At 46.1% G+C, this 13,558-nt stretch overlaps 1 protein-coding gene across 25 annotated transcripts in view; it reads left to right on the top strand.

Moving 5' to 3' along the window:
• Window positions 1-13,558, top strand: part of CADPS (calcium dependent secretion activator) — a 211,808-nt gene that overhangs the window by 72,837 nt on the left and 125,413 nt on the right. For all 25 annotated transcript variants that reach the window (XM_027722983.2, XM_027722969.2, XM_027722966.2 and 22 more), the window contains exons 4-6: window positions 2,434-2,514; window positions 6,753-6,989; window positions 9,257-9,378. In XM_027722983.2, the coding sequence (XP_027578784.1) occupies window positions 2,434-2,514; window positions 6,753-6,989; window positions 9,257-9,378 (440 nt within the window). The remainder of the gene's footprint in view (window positions 1-2,433; window positions 2,515-6,752; window positions 6,990-9,256; window positions 9,379-13,558) is intronic.

Here is a 13,558-nt window from a genome sequence, read left to right as displayed (position 1 = left end):
GGGGCTGCCTCATTAGTACTGTTCTGTAGACAACAAGAAGAAAATGTTATTTTGGCTACTACAGGCTGTGACTGCTTCCCCAAAGATCAGTTTTTGCCATGGAGCCATCATGCCGAGTCAAAAATACGGCCTGGAAAGATTTTTTGTTTCTTTTAAATACTGGATTACTTGGCTTGGCATCACTACTTAATCTTGGGAAGCGCAGCCCTGGAAAGCAATACCTTACCCACTCAACCACAGCCACAGAGGCTGCCTGGGGTGCTTGTTGCCTCCTAAGAAAAATAATCTGCAATCAGATCTTTCATTGACACCTGTAGCATCACTGGAAAACATCTGCAAAATCAAGATAGTGCAGAAAGCATGAGGCAGTTTGCTGGCTCCTTATCATACCACAGAACCAGCCCTCCTCCACAGCAGCATCCTCGATTTCTAAATTTAGCGCCTGAGTTATTTTGGGTAGTGTGTGATTAACCTCAATTACTGTAGCTCAGATGGAATTCAAATAATGCCCCTTCTTTCAGAGTTGCAAAGAAGTGGAAATCTGGGACTGTACATTTCCTACCCTTAATGAAGCAGCTCTTACAGCTGCTTGCACACTGATGCAGGATAGTTGCGAGGTGCACTTGTTCACAGAGAAATTAATGAAGGCAGCTTGTCCCAAAAAGTGGTGGTGCTCCATGTCTCTGTGCTAGCTTTGGGATCAGGAATATAAAGATGAAAGGTTATGTGGTACAGCTGGTGTGAATGAAACCACTGAAGCTTCAGTGGATTTGTATCATAGTCAGGACACTTTGTAGTTTTCCTGAATTAAAACAGTAGTGAAGACATTCAAAAGCTAATCAGAAATACACTTTCCTTCAATCTCAGCTAAAGTCAATGTTGTCTCTCTGGAAAATCATAAGAGGTGAAGCAGTGTGCAAATAAACACCTGCACATGTGCAGGTCTGCACGAACGTGTGTGGGAGAGGGGAGGTGCAGGATGCACAGGCAGAAGACCAAGGAGGTGCCGTGGAAAGTGGTGGGCTGGGGGAAAAGTGTTGTGTTTCAGCCCATCCAGGGGCCACCAACGGCCGAGCCCATTGTTCATCAGGCTGATAATCAGAACTTGCTGTAGCTGTAACTTTCCAGACTGCACTGCACCAGCTGAGCCTTTCTTGTGTCAAGCAGTTTGTCTCCAGAGAAGGATGAAGCCCAGGGAGGTGATTATTACAACCCCAAGCCAGCAAACAAAGCTCATTTGCACGTAGCAGTCGATGGGAGAGCTGACCCACAGCAGCTTGTGGCAATTGCTTTTGCTGGGAGCCAGAAGGAGCTGATAGTTTGAAAACTAAGGCAGCATTTGGGGGGGGTAGCCAGCCCTCCCGCCTGAAGTCACATTGGCTCAAGGAGATGAACTAAACCAGTAAGGTTTTGCATCAGGCTGAGCTTGGGTTTGTGCCTCGTGGGTAGAGCACTGCCATGACCACCCCGCTGACCACATGTCTAGCCTTGTGCCGTGGCCAAAATGACCCCAAAGGAGTCTAAAGAGCAGTGAGAATCTGGAAAACAGCTATAAAATTGCCACCTCATTATAGCAGTTGTCAGATTGATTTTGTGCGTTTTTGCTGTTCTGTGATTTCATGCTTGTGTATTCCCACTAAAAATAACAGACCTGCTCCAAGTCCTACCAATAGGAAACTGTTTGCAGCAGTCACTGTGCCTCTTCCACCTGTGCTGTAATCACTTACTTAACTGGCAGAAACAACATTTTACCCTCAGAAGACATTTCAGAGCTGGGCAGATGCCGAACACTGAACCACAGGGCTATGGGCAGTGCATTGCAAAAAACACCCCAAAAATACCCCCATAAAATCTCTGCTGAAGTCTGCAGGAAAACTGATGGCATGAATTAGGTGGTAGCACAGGGATGAAGCAATAAGGAGGAAAAGAGAAAGAAAATAAGCAAATGCTATTGCTGTGCATTTCTGCCGAGCTGCCTTATGTTTTTTCTGGGTGGCAAGCAGGGCCAGAGGTGTTTGGCTTGGTGGTCTGGAGCTGCCGAGTGTCCTGCCCCAGCACAGGGTGCTGTGGCTTCTCAAGCACCAGTGAAGTGATACCTCTGGAGGGCACCCCACTTTCCAGGGTTTCTGGTAGTCACCATCAGAGTTTGCTGCAAGGCTGGATCACAGGGCAAAGTGGGTGTAAGATCTCAGGGTGAGGATGCTCAGCCCCAGGAGGCAGCTGGGCAGGTACCAAAACTGTCTGTCTTGGTGCTCACTGATGGTGAGCATTGTGGGTGTCCTTTGGGGGGGCTTCTGTTCCGGAAGGTGGCCCATCACCACTCCCTCTACACTATACTTCACTGGTAATGTAGTGCAGGTGGTCAGCTGGAAGAACTGAACTGCTCATAAAGGTGCTGCATTGTTTAATTTTTCGCTTTTTGTTTTTATACAGCTGGACAACCCAGATGAGCAAGCAGCACAGATCAGGCGTGAGTTGGATGGACGTCTCCAAATGGCAGAGCAAATTGCCAAGGTAAAAAAAATTCTGCTGTTATTAATAAGCTTTTCATATATAAGTAGTTTGATGCAGCCTCCAGGTTCTGTCATTCTCTTATGGGTTTTTTCTCGCAGTAATCACCATATAAAAATTACCAGGTTTTTAACTATAAACAAAACAACAAGTACAGCTGAAGCTGTTGTGATGTGCGTTCCTTGGAATGTCCTGATGAGCTGGGACAGGTTGGGTTCCTGCAAAATCCCTTACAAATCCTCACCAGTGACAAAGATATTGTCAGACTGTCAAATTTCTGCGTTGGGCAATAAGGTGTGTGATGGCGTGTACAAAGGAGACAGAAATTGCCCTGAAGGGTTTTGTGCCTTTTGCTGGGCTGCTGGGAGCCACAGTTTCCTCCCTGTAGGTAGATGCTGCCTCAGTAAAGGTACTTCATATGTGTTGTCCCAAACAAGTTCACACTATGCATGAGAGCAGTCAGGCCAGCACTGCACCCTGCAGGCACTGCTGCTGTTTGGAGCAGCAGGCACAGGACCTCCAAAGAGTTTTGGTAACCAAGCACCTGGCTAAGCTCCCTAGAGACCCTTCTGTAAGGAACTGTCTCCCTAGGAGCAAATCACACCCTCACACAGTGCAGATTTGTGTGGCCTCTGATGGACCATAGATGGAGAGGGTTCTGTTGACATCAGTAAAGCCAAGATTTTATCCTTGCCTCTAATTAGATGCTCTGATAAAGCCCTAAAGGGGCTGAAGTCATTGGGAATGATCTATCTGGCCATTCTTGATAATCAAGAAACCATTACTAGAAGGAAAAGAAAAAGGTCTAATCAGAGAGGCAAGCTCAGTCTAGGGGCCTGCCTTTCAGCAGCAGCTCTCCCAGCGCTGACCTGTGCCCAAATCGGGATTTTTCATAAGAAAGGTAATATCAGAGCTGTTTGCAGCCACACTGATATCCCTGGGTATGAAAAGCAGAGCACATTCATTTATGATTAGGCATTAGCAAGAGTGCTGTTGGTGCCTGCACAGCTCCTCCTCATTAACACTTCTGTTAAACAGCTGCTGCTGTTGCGTCTTCAGGGACATAGGCTCTGGTTTTCCCCACTTCACTGATAAAATTACTGAGGTGGCCAAGGACGACGTGGCCAAATGGTGGTGCAGCAAAACAGCAAACCGACTGCAGCTCTTTTGTTCAGCATTTGGCCCTTTGCCATTTTATTCCTGTCAAGAAAACCTACAGTACTCGTTTGCAGTGAAATGTAGGCCCCTGTGCAGAGCACGGCTGCTCTGATTCCGAGATGGGTAGCCAGGCCCTGAGTGCCAGAATGAGATTGCCTGGTTTTGTTGTTTCATTTTCTCTTTATGGCATGTGGGACAACAATATGCATGATTCAGTAGCAGCCAGCAGAAGCTGCAGCTTCATGAATTATTTTTTGCAAAAGAGAATTTGCCATTTCCATTCTTCCCCTAAGGATGCTGAAAACAAACTATGACACTGCTGGCCCTACGAGAGACAGTCAGGGGAAACTCCTCAACATAACCTGACATATCCCTGTGCAGAATTCAACCTTCAAAATACAACTGTGCAGCTTGGAGGGTGGTTTCGAGTAAAAGGAACTTACCTGTGATCCAGTTGGCAGCTACTGATATTAAATCTCCTTCATGGTACTGCTGCAGGCCTTCTCTCCAGAATGTCAGGTCCCACCAGCATCTGCCTGTGAGAAACCTTGTTCTTTCAGACCCATGAATACCGTCTTTTGGAGGCATCCAAATGACCTTTTGAATCCTTCTGTGTATCCTCCTTTCTGGGCAAGGCTGCTTTCCCTCTAGCAGAGGGCAGGTTCACAATTCAGCTCAGTGAAAGGATAGCATTTCCAATTTTATCTCCAATTTGCAGCTTTCAATACAGATTTGCTGCACAGGGAGGCTTACAGTGCTCGTGAAACCAGCCCTGAGGTGGCTGTCTTGGAGATTCCATGCTCAAGGCAAATTAATGCCTCGCTAATAAATTAAGAAATTCACACTAGGACATTTGCATTTCAGAGGCATCAAAGGCTGTGGAGTCTAACGGGACTTTAGCATTGCATTGTTGCAGAACCAGTGGCTCTGCATGCCCTCGTCTGACTGTTGTGTGACCTTGAACGGTGACTGTGCACGCCAGCCTTCCTGCCTCTGGATACCAGGGCACAGCTCTGGGTCTTTTTGCCTTCCCGTGTGCCCAGGAGAGTGCAGCTCAGCACAGCACCAGGGCAGCGTTAGGCAGGGTCCCCCACTGAGCCTGACTCCATCAAAGCACATAAGCCCAGCCTTGGAGGCAGGCGGCTTGAGGATCACACTCAAAGTCAAGCAGATGTTTTAAAGCTGAATCTGGACAGGCTTTTCATTCTGAGTGTTGTACTTTTCCAGCAGCCAAATAGAGCAGCATTACAGCTGAGAGCTTAGTGATGCCAAGGCAGACATGTATTTCTCTGGAGCAGCAAGTGCTCTGCTGTCCTGGGGTGCCTTTTCCCCCACCCAGTCACCTGGCCTCAAGGACAAGGAGGAGCGCGTGTAGGGGCAACTAAATGAGACCTTGTGATGAGACCAGAGTGATATATCTGTCTGGGGCTGGGCCACTCTGCTCCAGCTTGTTGGACTGGTCATTTCTTGCAGTCTCTTAACTCTGCTTCTCTCTATGCTTGTCTCCATTCCTGATCCTCTCTGCTCAAAGTACACATGGAGGTGACTAACACCCAATCTTGCTGTTATCTGCATCTCTTATAGTGCCTTACTCGAGACTTTCCCCAGCTTTATCTCCAATCCAGTGGGTAACTAGAGACTACACCTGCATCTCTGCATTTCCATCATCAGTCAAATAGTCTCAGTTAAACTGTTTTCTGTCACTTTAGACATTTTTAGCCTTAATATGAGATGTTGCTGGTGGCACACAGTGAAATGTCTCAGTCTTGCTGCGCTTCTGAAGAGGTTTGTGGAGGGAGTGCCAATATTGAAGTCCCTGGAGAGATGGATGGCAGCAGGGTAAAAAAGCAATAATGTCTGAACATCATTGCTTCAGCAGTAGTTCTCAAAATCCACAAAACAGTTACTTTTTTTTTTTTCCTAAGGGTGACTTGCAACTTATACAATGCATAGACAATAAAGCAGACTGATTAGGTAGTTTATCTTGCACCAGGTCTAATTTACATGGGGGAATTGCTTCCCAAGATTGAGACTGGAAACAGATGACTATATTTTAACTCCTTGGTGCTAGTGCTGCTGTGAGCTGTGCTTGTAAGGAGGACTGATGCAAAAACTAGTGCAGTGGAGTACTTTTTCAGCAGCTTGGTGACAGTCTTCTAGAAGAAACATGACCTTGTTTTCTTTTCTAGCATACATTTTACAAACAGCTTTTTACAATATTATGAATTGCTACCAAGATACTTTGCACGTCAGCTTCACATTCCCTGGCTGCAGATGCTGCCTCGCTGTCACACACCATGCACAGTCTCTCGTAACCCACTGAGAGACGCTCGAATCCTGAGCAGATTCAGGGCATGGGAAGAGTTGTCAGAAGACAGGGTTCAGATCAGTGATGGGCAGAAGTTCAAAGCTGAGAACATGCATTGGGGAACATCATGTTTTTTCTCTCACCGTCAGCTTTGGTTTTAATCTTTAAAGTTCCTGTTGACAACAAGCAGCACTGTAATGAAAGGTTGTTGTCTTGGAGGGAGATTCAGGCCCTGGCAAGTAGTGGGAAGGGTGTTTTACCCCTTCTTCCAGTTGGGACCATGTTACTGCCTACACATTGCTGGTTTTCCCTCTTTGGGCTCCTTTCATACCTAGAAAACTGATGGAGCGACTGCTCAGAAGTGTTTTAAAAAGAACTGGTGCATTTGGGAGACTGGAAGACAAGTCCCTTACTGTCAAAATCCTTTGAATCCTTAGTAAATTGCTGTCAGTCACAAAGTTCAGCTGAGAGTTGGCCTGGAGTGTTTGTAATTGTGAATACGTACATATGAAAAAATCCATTTGCTGATAGAAAAATCAATGAAATGCAAGTCCATGCAACAAACAGGAAAGTTGGACAAGTACCAAGTAGTAATTCTACGGAAGCTAATAATGTTTCTACATTACCCAGGGAGAAGCTGTAATTTGTCATCTGGTTTGTGGGAGTTCCCTGCTAGCAAACCTCTGCAGATCCTCCTGGGGGATTCTTCCAGTGCAACAAGTGGTTGCTGATTGTCACAGCCATTCTTTCTGTTGTGTTTGTTTCCAAATCCAAGGAACGCAAGTTTCCCAAGTTTGTGTCCAAAGAAATGGAGAACATGTACATTGAGGAGCTGAAGTCCTCTGTCAATCTCCTGATGGCAAACCTGGAGAGCATGCCTGTGTCTAAAGGAGGCTCCGAGTTCAAACTACAGAAGCTGAAACGTAGCCACAACACCTCAATAATTGACATGGGAGAAGAAAATGAGAACCAACTTTCCAAGTCAGACGTCGTGTTGTCGTTCTCCCTGGAGGTAAGTTTCACACACACCACAGGGTGCAGAGTTTGTGGGAGTAAAAATCACAGCAGCCAAGTTCTGCTCCCTTCAAACTTCAGTTAGTTGAAGCAAGGTGAGTAGAAATCACTTTCTGATCTCCATGAGGAACAGCTTCTCCCTGGTTACTGGAAGCTTTGCCTGTGATCAAATGTTGTGTCCTTTCGGGTGTCTCACCGTCTTGTTGGAACAAACTATGTGATATACGCTGTCTGGCATTTGCTGCTGAGGTATATCAAATGGCTCAGAAATCTGCATCATTAACTGACCTCCTCATGCAGTTTGTTACTGAGTGTACCCCAGTAAACCTGAGCCTGTACTGTCCCCCAAAACCAATACAATAATGCAACACCGTAAATGTCAGTGTGTTTAATTATTGCCAGTTAGAGGGGTCGCTGTATTTCGCTGCAAGAATTGCTTCCTCTTTGAAGAATTGTTGAAAATTGCTGGGGTTTGAATGCACCCAACAGATTGGCTTGCAGTTTGTGTGGAAATACTGTGCTGTGCTGACTTGCTCTTTGCTCTGTGTTGAACACTGACTTTCTGCTCTGTCGAGCAGTTTGTCTGTGCAGCCCAGGGGAAGGCAGGATGCTGTGGGACCTCCGTTACCTCTGACACAGGCTGCCTCAGTCCTGGAACAGTGTTGCTCAGGAGCTGTTTTCAGCCAACTCAGTTGTTTTGTGCAAACATATTTGTGGTCTATTTGCAGGCATATTTACTTCAAGGAGTCATCAGCTCACCCATACAGAGTTGTGGTTGTCTGTCAATGAGTGGGTTTATGTTACATTGTCAAAACAACTACTAGGATAGAGTCAAAAATGTAGGATGCAGAAAAATCAGAAAATTCTATTTTTGTGTAGTTTCTTGTTTATTTTGCTTCCTAAAAGGGTCTCTTTTTATACATATCATGCCAATGCAAAACTTAATGACACTGCTTGTCCAGTCTCAGAGTTTAACTCACTAGATGTCTGAAACTTTCTTTATAGTATTCAGTTCAGTCTTATTTAGAAATAGGGCTGTGAACCCAGAGATCGTGCCTTCAGGAGCAGCATTAAACAAAGCCTGACTTCCAAGCATTCCTGTTGGAGGAGCAGGGAACTATCACAAAGCAATAAACCTCCCTGTTGCAGAAACCTGTGCATTGTGTACAGCCGTGTGTGAAGGGACTTACCCTTACAACAGAGAGTCTACAATGCTTTGCTCCAGCTGAACCCCGTCTGGTGGGAAGCCAAAGCTCAGTGAAGCACTGACTTCAGGAGCTGGCAGGTCTGGGCACTGCTCTGTGCTGAAAACTCTTGCTGCAAGAGAGCTTTTACTGAAAATGTGCACTCATTAGAGGGTTTGTGGAGCTCTGTGTGCCAGCGAGGGGATCTTCAGCTCAAGCCAGATCAGAAGACCTGAGGAGAACAATTTTAAACCCCTGTGTATATACTTCATAGATATCTGTGTTAAAACACGAACAGAAACTCCCCTGGTGCTTCTTGTAGAAAAGTTTAAGGTATGTAGTTAATGGGATTAATCACCTTTAAAAAAAGAAAAAAGGGTAATTACCTGCAAGAAACTAAGATGATGATTTCTTAATAAGAAAGGTTTCTTATAAGAAAGATGGAGAAAGATTTTTTTTTTTTACCAAGACTGTAGAGTGACAGGACAAGGAGCAACAGTTTTAAACTGAAAAAGGATAGATCTGGATTGAATATAAGAAAATGTGAGGGTGGTGAGACACAGGAACAGGGAACAACTAGGGCAAAGATGCTTTTTCCTTGGAAATGTTCAAGGTCAGGTTGGATGGGGCTCTGAGCAACCGGATCTACTGAAAGATGTCCCTGCCACAATGTGGGAATTGGACTAGATGATCTTCAGAGGTCAACCCCAAACTGTTGTGTGATTACTCTTATTGTTGTCTTGGCACAAGCTGAGTAGTTGTTTGCTTTTTTTTCTGGATTACACATCTTTAGGCACTTCTAGGTGGGGCAGGACCATGTCTGTGAAGTCCATCTCCTGAAGCTTGGTACAGCCCTGGGCACCCAAAGGTTTCAACAAGCCCATGTGCAGGCAGAGGGAGTCCTGATCTCCACACAGACCTCGCTGGCTGCAACTCAGCCTGGGCAGTGCCACTGTCCCAGCCCACCTGCCACCATGAACAGCCAGCAGCACATGAAGGCCCCCAGCACTGGCTGGGTCAAGAGCCACAGCAAGGTCTGAAGGAGGCTGCTTCTCTTACATTTCTCTTTCTCTCCCGGCAGGTTGTCATCATGGAGGTGCAAGGTCTGAAGTCGCTGGCCCCCAACCGTATCGTGTACTGCACCATGGAAGTGGAAGGTGGGGAGAAACTGCAGACTGACCAGGCTGAAGCCTCAAAGCCAACGTAAGTCTTGCTTTGCTTTTTTCTCTCTCCACCATGCTCTCCTCTGCCCCATCTCTATGCTGCTGAGTCGCTGCAGATAGCTCTGCCTCCTGCATGGTGAGGCCAGAGGGGACTGAGAAGCAGAGGAGAAATGTGGGCTTCCACGTATGCAGAGCGTCGTCCTGCAGCTAAGAATGGCACATAAGCCCTGATTGAGAAAAAGAGGTGTTAATGAGAGGCTTACGTCTCATGTAGCCACAGAGAGATAAATTTGGGCCTGTACGTAAAGACTTTGCTAAATAGGGATGGAGTTAAGCATGTGCTTAGATAAATACTTATCTGAGTGTCCATCTGAACTGGTGCCATCAGGTGTAGGTACATTATCTCATCCTCACTGTCTGGGTTTTGGTAATCCTACAGGAAAGGAAACAGCTGGCAGGGACACACTCTGGCAGCTACAGCCAGAGGTGAGAGAGAGGAGCTGGGAAAAGCTTCAAGTCACTCAGTTAAAGCTTTATCAGAGGCCTCTCTGACCCAATCCCATTCAAGGGCAGGGTCTTGTTCTGTCCTCTTTGATCTGGTCCCCAAATCCCCACTTTTGTCTTGCCCAGATGTTGTGAAACGCCTGCAAATAGTGATTGATCTTGGTTAATTTGGAAGGAGAAAATGATGAATGGCTTATTTCCATTCCAATTTGTAGGATTAGTTAGCTTGAAACATTATGGATTTGAGGCAGTTTTTCTCTGGATCACCGCAGAGATTCCACCCTTAAATTTAATTCTCGATGCACGTCCTCACAGTGGAGAATTGCCAAGGTGGTATGAAGCCTCCTCCAGGAGTAGGGAGCAGTGCAGGACGGGATTGCTTTTGGGATATTCCCCCTCTGTTTCCATATCCCATGGCCAGTTCTTAGTGGTTTTCCAGGAGCTTCCCAAGCTGGTGGAAGGAAAGCTGGAACTGCCTGGCTGCATTACATGGGAATGCACAAGCACTGCGGGCAGACACTCGGGAGAGAGCAGAGCTGAGGGCAGACTGCCCTCCCTCCATTGCTGTCCTCTCATAGAGGCACAGAAACTGCTGATGCCTTGTGCCCTGCACTGCACCAGAGCAGCAGGAATCTGCACTAAGTGGTTTAAAAACAATATTCCCAATCAGGGAAAGTGCTGCAGCCTGGCTTGCTTTTCAAAATGCTTCAAAAAATCTCCTTCAGAGAAGGAAGGAAGAGAGCTGTGCTTGGAACAAAATTTCCATAAGAACCTACAATTTCACTATTTTAGGTATTTTTATTGCTTCAGCAGAGAAAGTTAGGCTCTATCTAGGGGAAATTACTACTATCAATACTGAAAAGCACACTTCTGGGTTACATGTACTTATTTAGATTGGTCTGTTCATCCCACTTTTGCTCAAAGGGTCTGTCCTTCCTTGCACAAGCCTTCTTGCTGCCAGATGTAGGACCATTTCTGCAAGAATTGTTTTTAAAATAAGGGCTGCAGGAGTCAGCTCTTCAATTGAGTGGGTCTTTTTATCATCATGAAATGTACAATGTCTGGGCATGAAGCCATCAGCCTTCAGGAAAATGCAGCCAACACTGAATGCTGCAGTGTGATACGAGTTATGCAAGTCCATCACACTCATCCTCTCCCTGCTCTGGCTTCCTGTAGCGGTGTGAGCCAGGTGTGATGTCTTCTGGATGGCTCCAGCACTTGGTCTAATACCTATGGAAATGCCTTAGGAAGGGAGTGGGTTTGACAGTTGTGTTGCTTGAGGGTCCTGGGACTTTCTAATTCCAAAACCAAAGACCAGCCAAGCAGAGGCTCTAGGATAACGTTCACAGAAACCAGAGGCCACCACAGAAAGCTTGTCCTTTTTTCCTCTCTGCATTAGAGGTGTTTCTTTCACCTTGCTTCCTCTTGCAGACACAGCACCACAGACACAGGAAACCAAAGTCCAATGAAAGCAATTTACTGCACTTAATTCTCCTCTTGAGAAGAGCAGGAAAGAGAGAATGACCCAGATGTGACATGTTTGTCATGTTGTTTAATACAAGACTTGAAGGCCCTCAGGTACTCCGGTGATGAGGGCAGTGATAGAAACATCCCAGAGAAGTTCTTGGTGCATTTTTGAGCAGTGCTGCCTTAGAGACAGATAATGTATGGCCAGGCAAAACAGCCTTCTGGGGTGTCGGTTTAGATGCTCATTGAGGTCATTCACACCATGTTTGTTTGTGTACTTTTTATAATAAACAAACCACTCCTTGATAAAGGAAACAGCTCAGCAAAGGCATGGGGTACTGCTCACTGCCCAGCATCCCAGGATTTGCTTGCTTTGGCAGGGAATGCTGCCTGGCCTGGGGGTGAGTAGCTTATATTTGAACAGTAAGATTCACTGGAAGACTTCCCTTTTCTATGACAGCCTTGTCATAGGGTGTCCTGGGGTGGAGGGTGATACGGGGCCACTCGAGCCGGTAGGACATCTTTTCACCTAACTTGTGGAGTTGGTCACTATATTCTCAAGTGTCCTTGAAATGCCAGCCCTCAGCTAAAACACCCAAGTCACAGCAGTGGCAGTGGCTGCTCTTCAGCTCAGTGCCATGCCAGGGGTGCTAACCTTGGCTCCACATCACTAATGGGGAAAGGTGATTCCCTGACCAGGAGCGGATTTCCAAAAGCACTGGTCTAGGTCTGTGAGAGATTCTCCTTTCATCTTCCCTGGTGGAAAACCAGCAGTTTTTGACAAAAAGATGTTTGAAGGCATCTTAGTGACTTTGGAGCTGTTTGCAGATCTTGAGAGTAGCAGAGTTAGCAGCCAAGTGATCAGATGAGTCATGTGCGAAGAGTGTGGCTCTTGGGACAGCAATAAATACTGGCCTTCTATTTCTTCTCAGGCTCTGTGCTGGATTGCTGACATTTTAAGCCCAATCCCTTCATGTGAGGATTATCTGCCTCAGTGCGATGGCACAGTTCTAGAGAAAGCCAGACCTGAAATGGTAAGGTTTATTTCAGGTCAGGTTTGCAGTGTATTATTGGTAGTGCTTTTAATAAATTGTGTAAGAAAAAGCCTTTGTGTATTATGTCCTAACCTGCAGATGCCTCTGAAAAATATCCCAAATCCCAACGTGAGCAGGATTTTACTGCTTTTCACACTGGAACTGTATTCTTACAGATGGTTGAGGGGTTTATACCCCCCTTTCCCTGCATGCTGGCCTGAGGTCTGCTGTCTGCATGTCTCCAAAATGCCCTTCCAGGAGCTGTGGTAGTAGTGCTGCCATTTGCACGACCTGAAAACAGGGTTGCTGAGGGGTTTGGGAATAGCACAAAAGATGCAGCCACAACACCCCTGTTCTACAGCCTCTAAAGAGGCTGATGAATATATTTAAAGAGTAACCCATGATTGTAGCAGTGCTCATCAGCTGTACCAGTGTTTCAGCATCTTCTATTACCTTTCTCTGATGTAAGCAGAACAAAAGAAAACAAAGAGACCCAAACAACAGCAAGGTCCTACGTGCCTTGTAAATAAATGCTGTGTATTCACCTGGACCTATTTTGTCACACAGATAAGTCTCATTCTCCCTTGATGCACAGTAGTGAAAATCATGTGTCCCTGCATTGACCTCAGCTGAACCATTTGGGGTAAAAGCAGTAAATAACTGGTGGGGGAAGAATCTGACCATCCTGTCTGTGCATTTTAGCACAGCCAAGAAGGGACAGAGGTGTGGGCTGTCTTTATTTTGGAAGTGTCTTTATTTTGAGGTTGAGCACCTTCAACCCTAGTGCAGGGGTTGTGCAGTGGCTCAGAGAATAGGTGGGAATGAAGATTGTTGTTTTTGAAGGAGAAGAGACAAATCATCATTGCTTGGGGTTTTTTCCATGTAATTTTCTTCAGCATGTACTGTATGGCAGTGCTGGAGAGAGGGCACTCAATGAGTCTCATCTGACTCTATATCACATCTTATGTTGTTTGTCATGACCAAGGGCTTGGGCCTTTCCAGAAATTCACTCTGATGATAAAGTAATGTCTTTGGTAAACTTCTAAACCTCTCCCATCTCCTTTCTCTTACCCACTGCCCTAGGAGACAGGAGTGCCTTGTTTTATCTCTGTGCTTGTTCTGATCCTGCTCCCTGATTCATTTCAAGGTGCTGTGACAGCTCAGCTGCTTATCTCTGCTTCGACAGGCTGCACCAGATCTCCATCCTTATCCTTC

Source organism: Pipra filicauda, unplaced genomic scaffold (assembly GCF_003945595.2).
Source record: "Pipra filicauda isolate LSUMZ 115617 unplaced genomic scaffold, ASM394559v2 scaffold148_size1903560_pilon, whole genome shotgun sequence".
NCBI lineage: Eukaryota > Metazoa > Chordata > Aves > Passeriformes > Pipridae > Pipra > Pipra filicauda.
The sequence above is the reverse complement of the archived record's forward strand: the minus strand, read 5'-3'. Positions and strand labels throughout refer to the sequence as shown.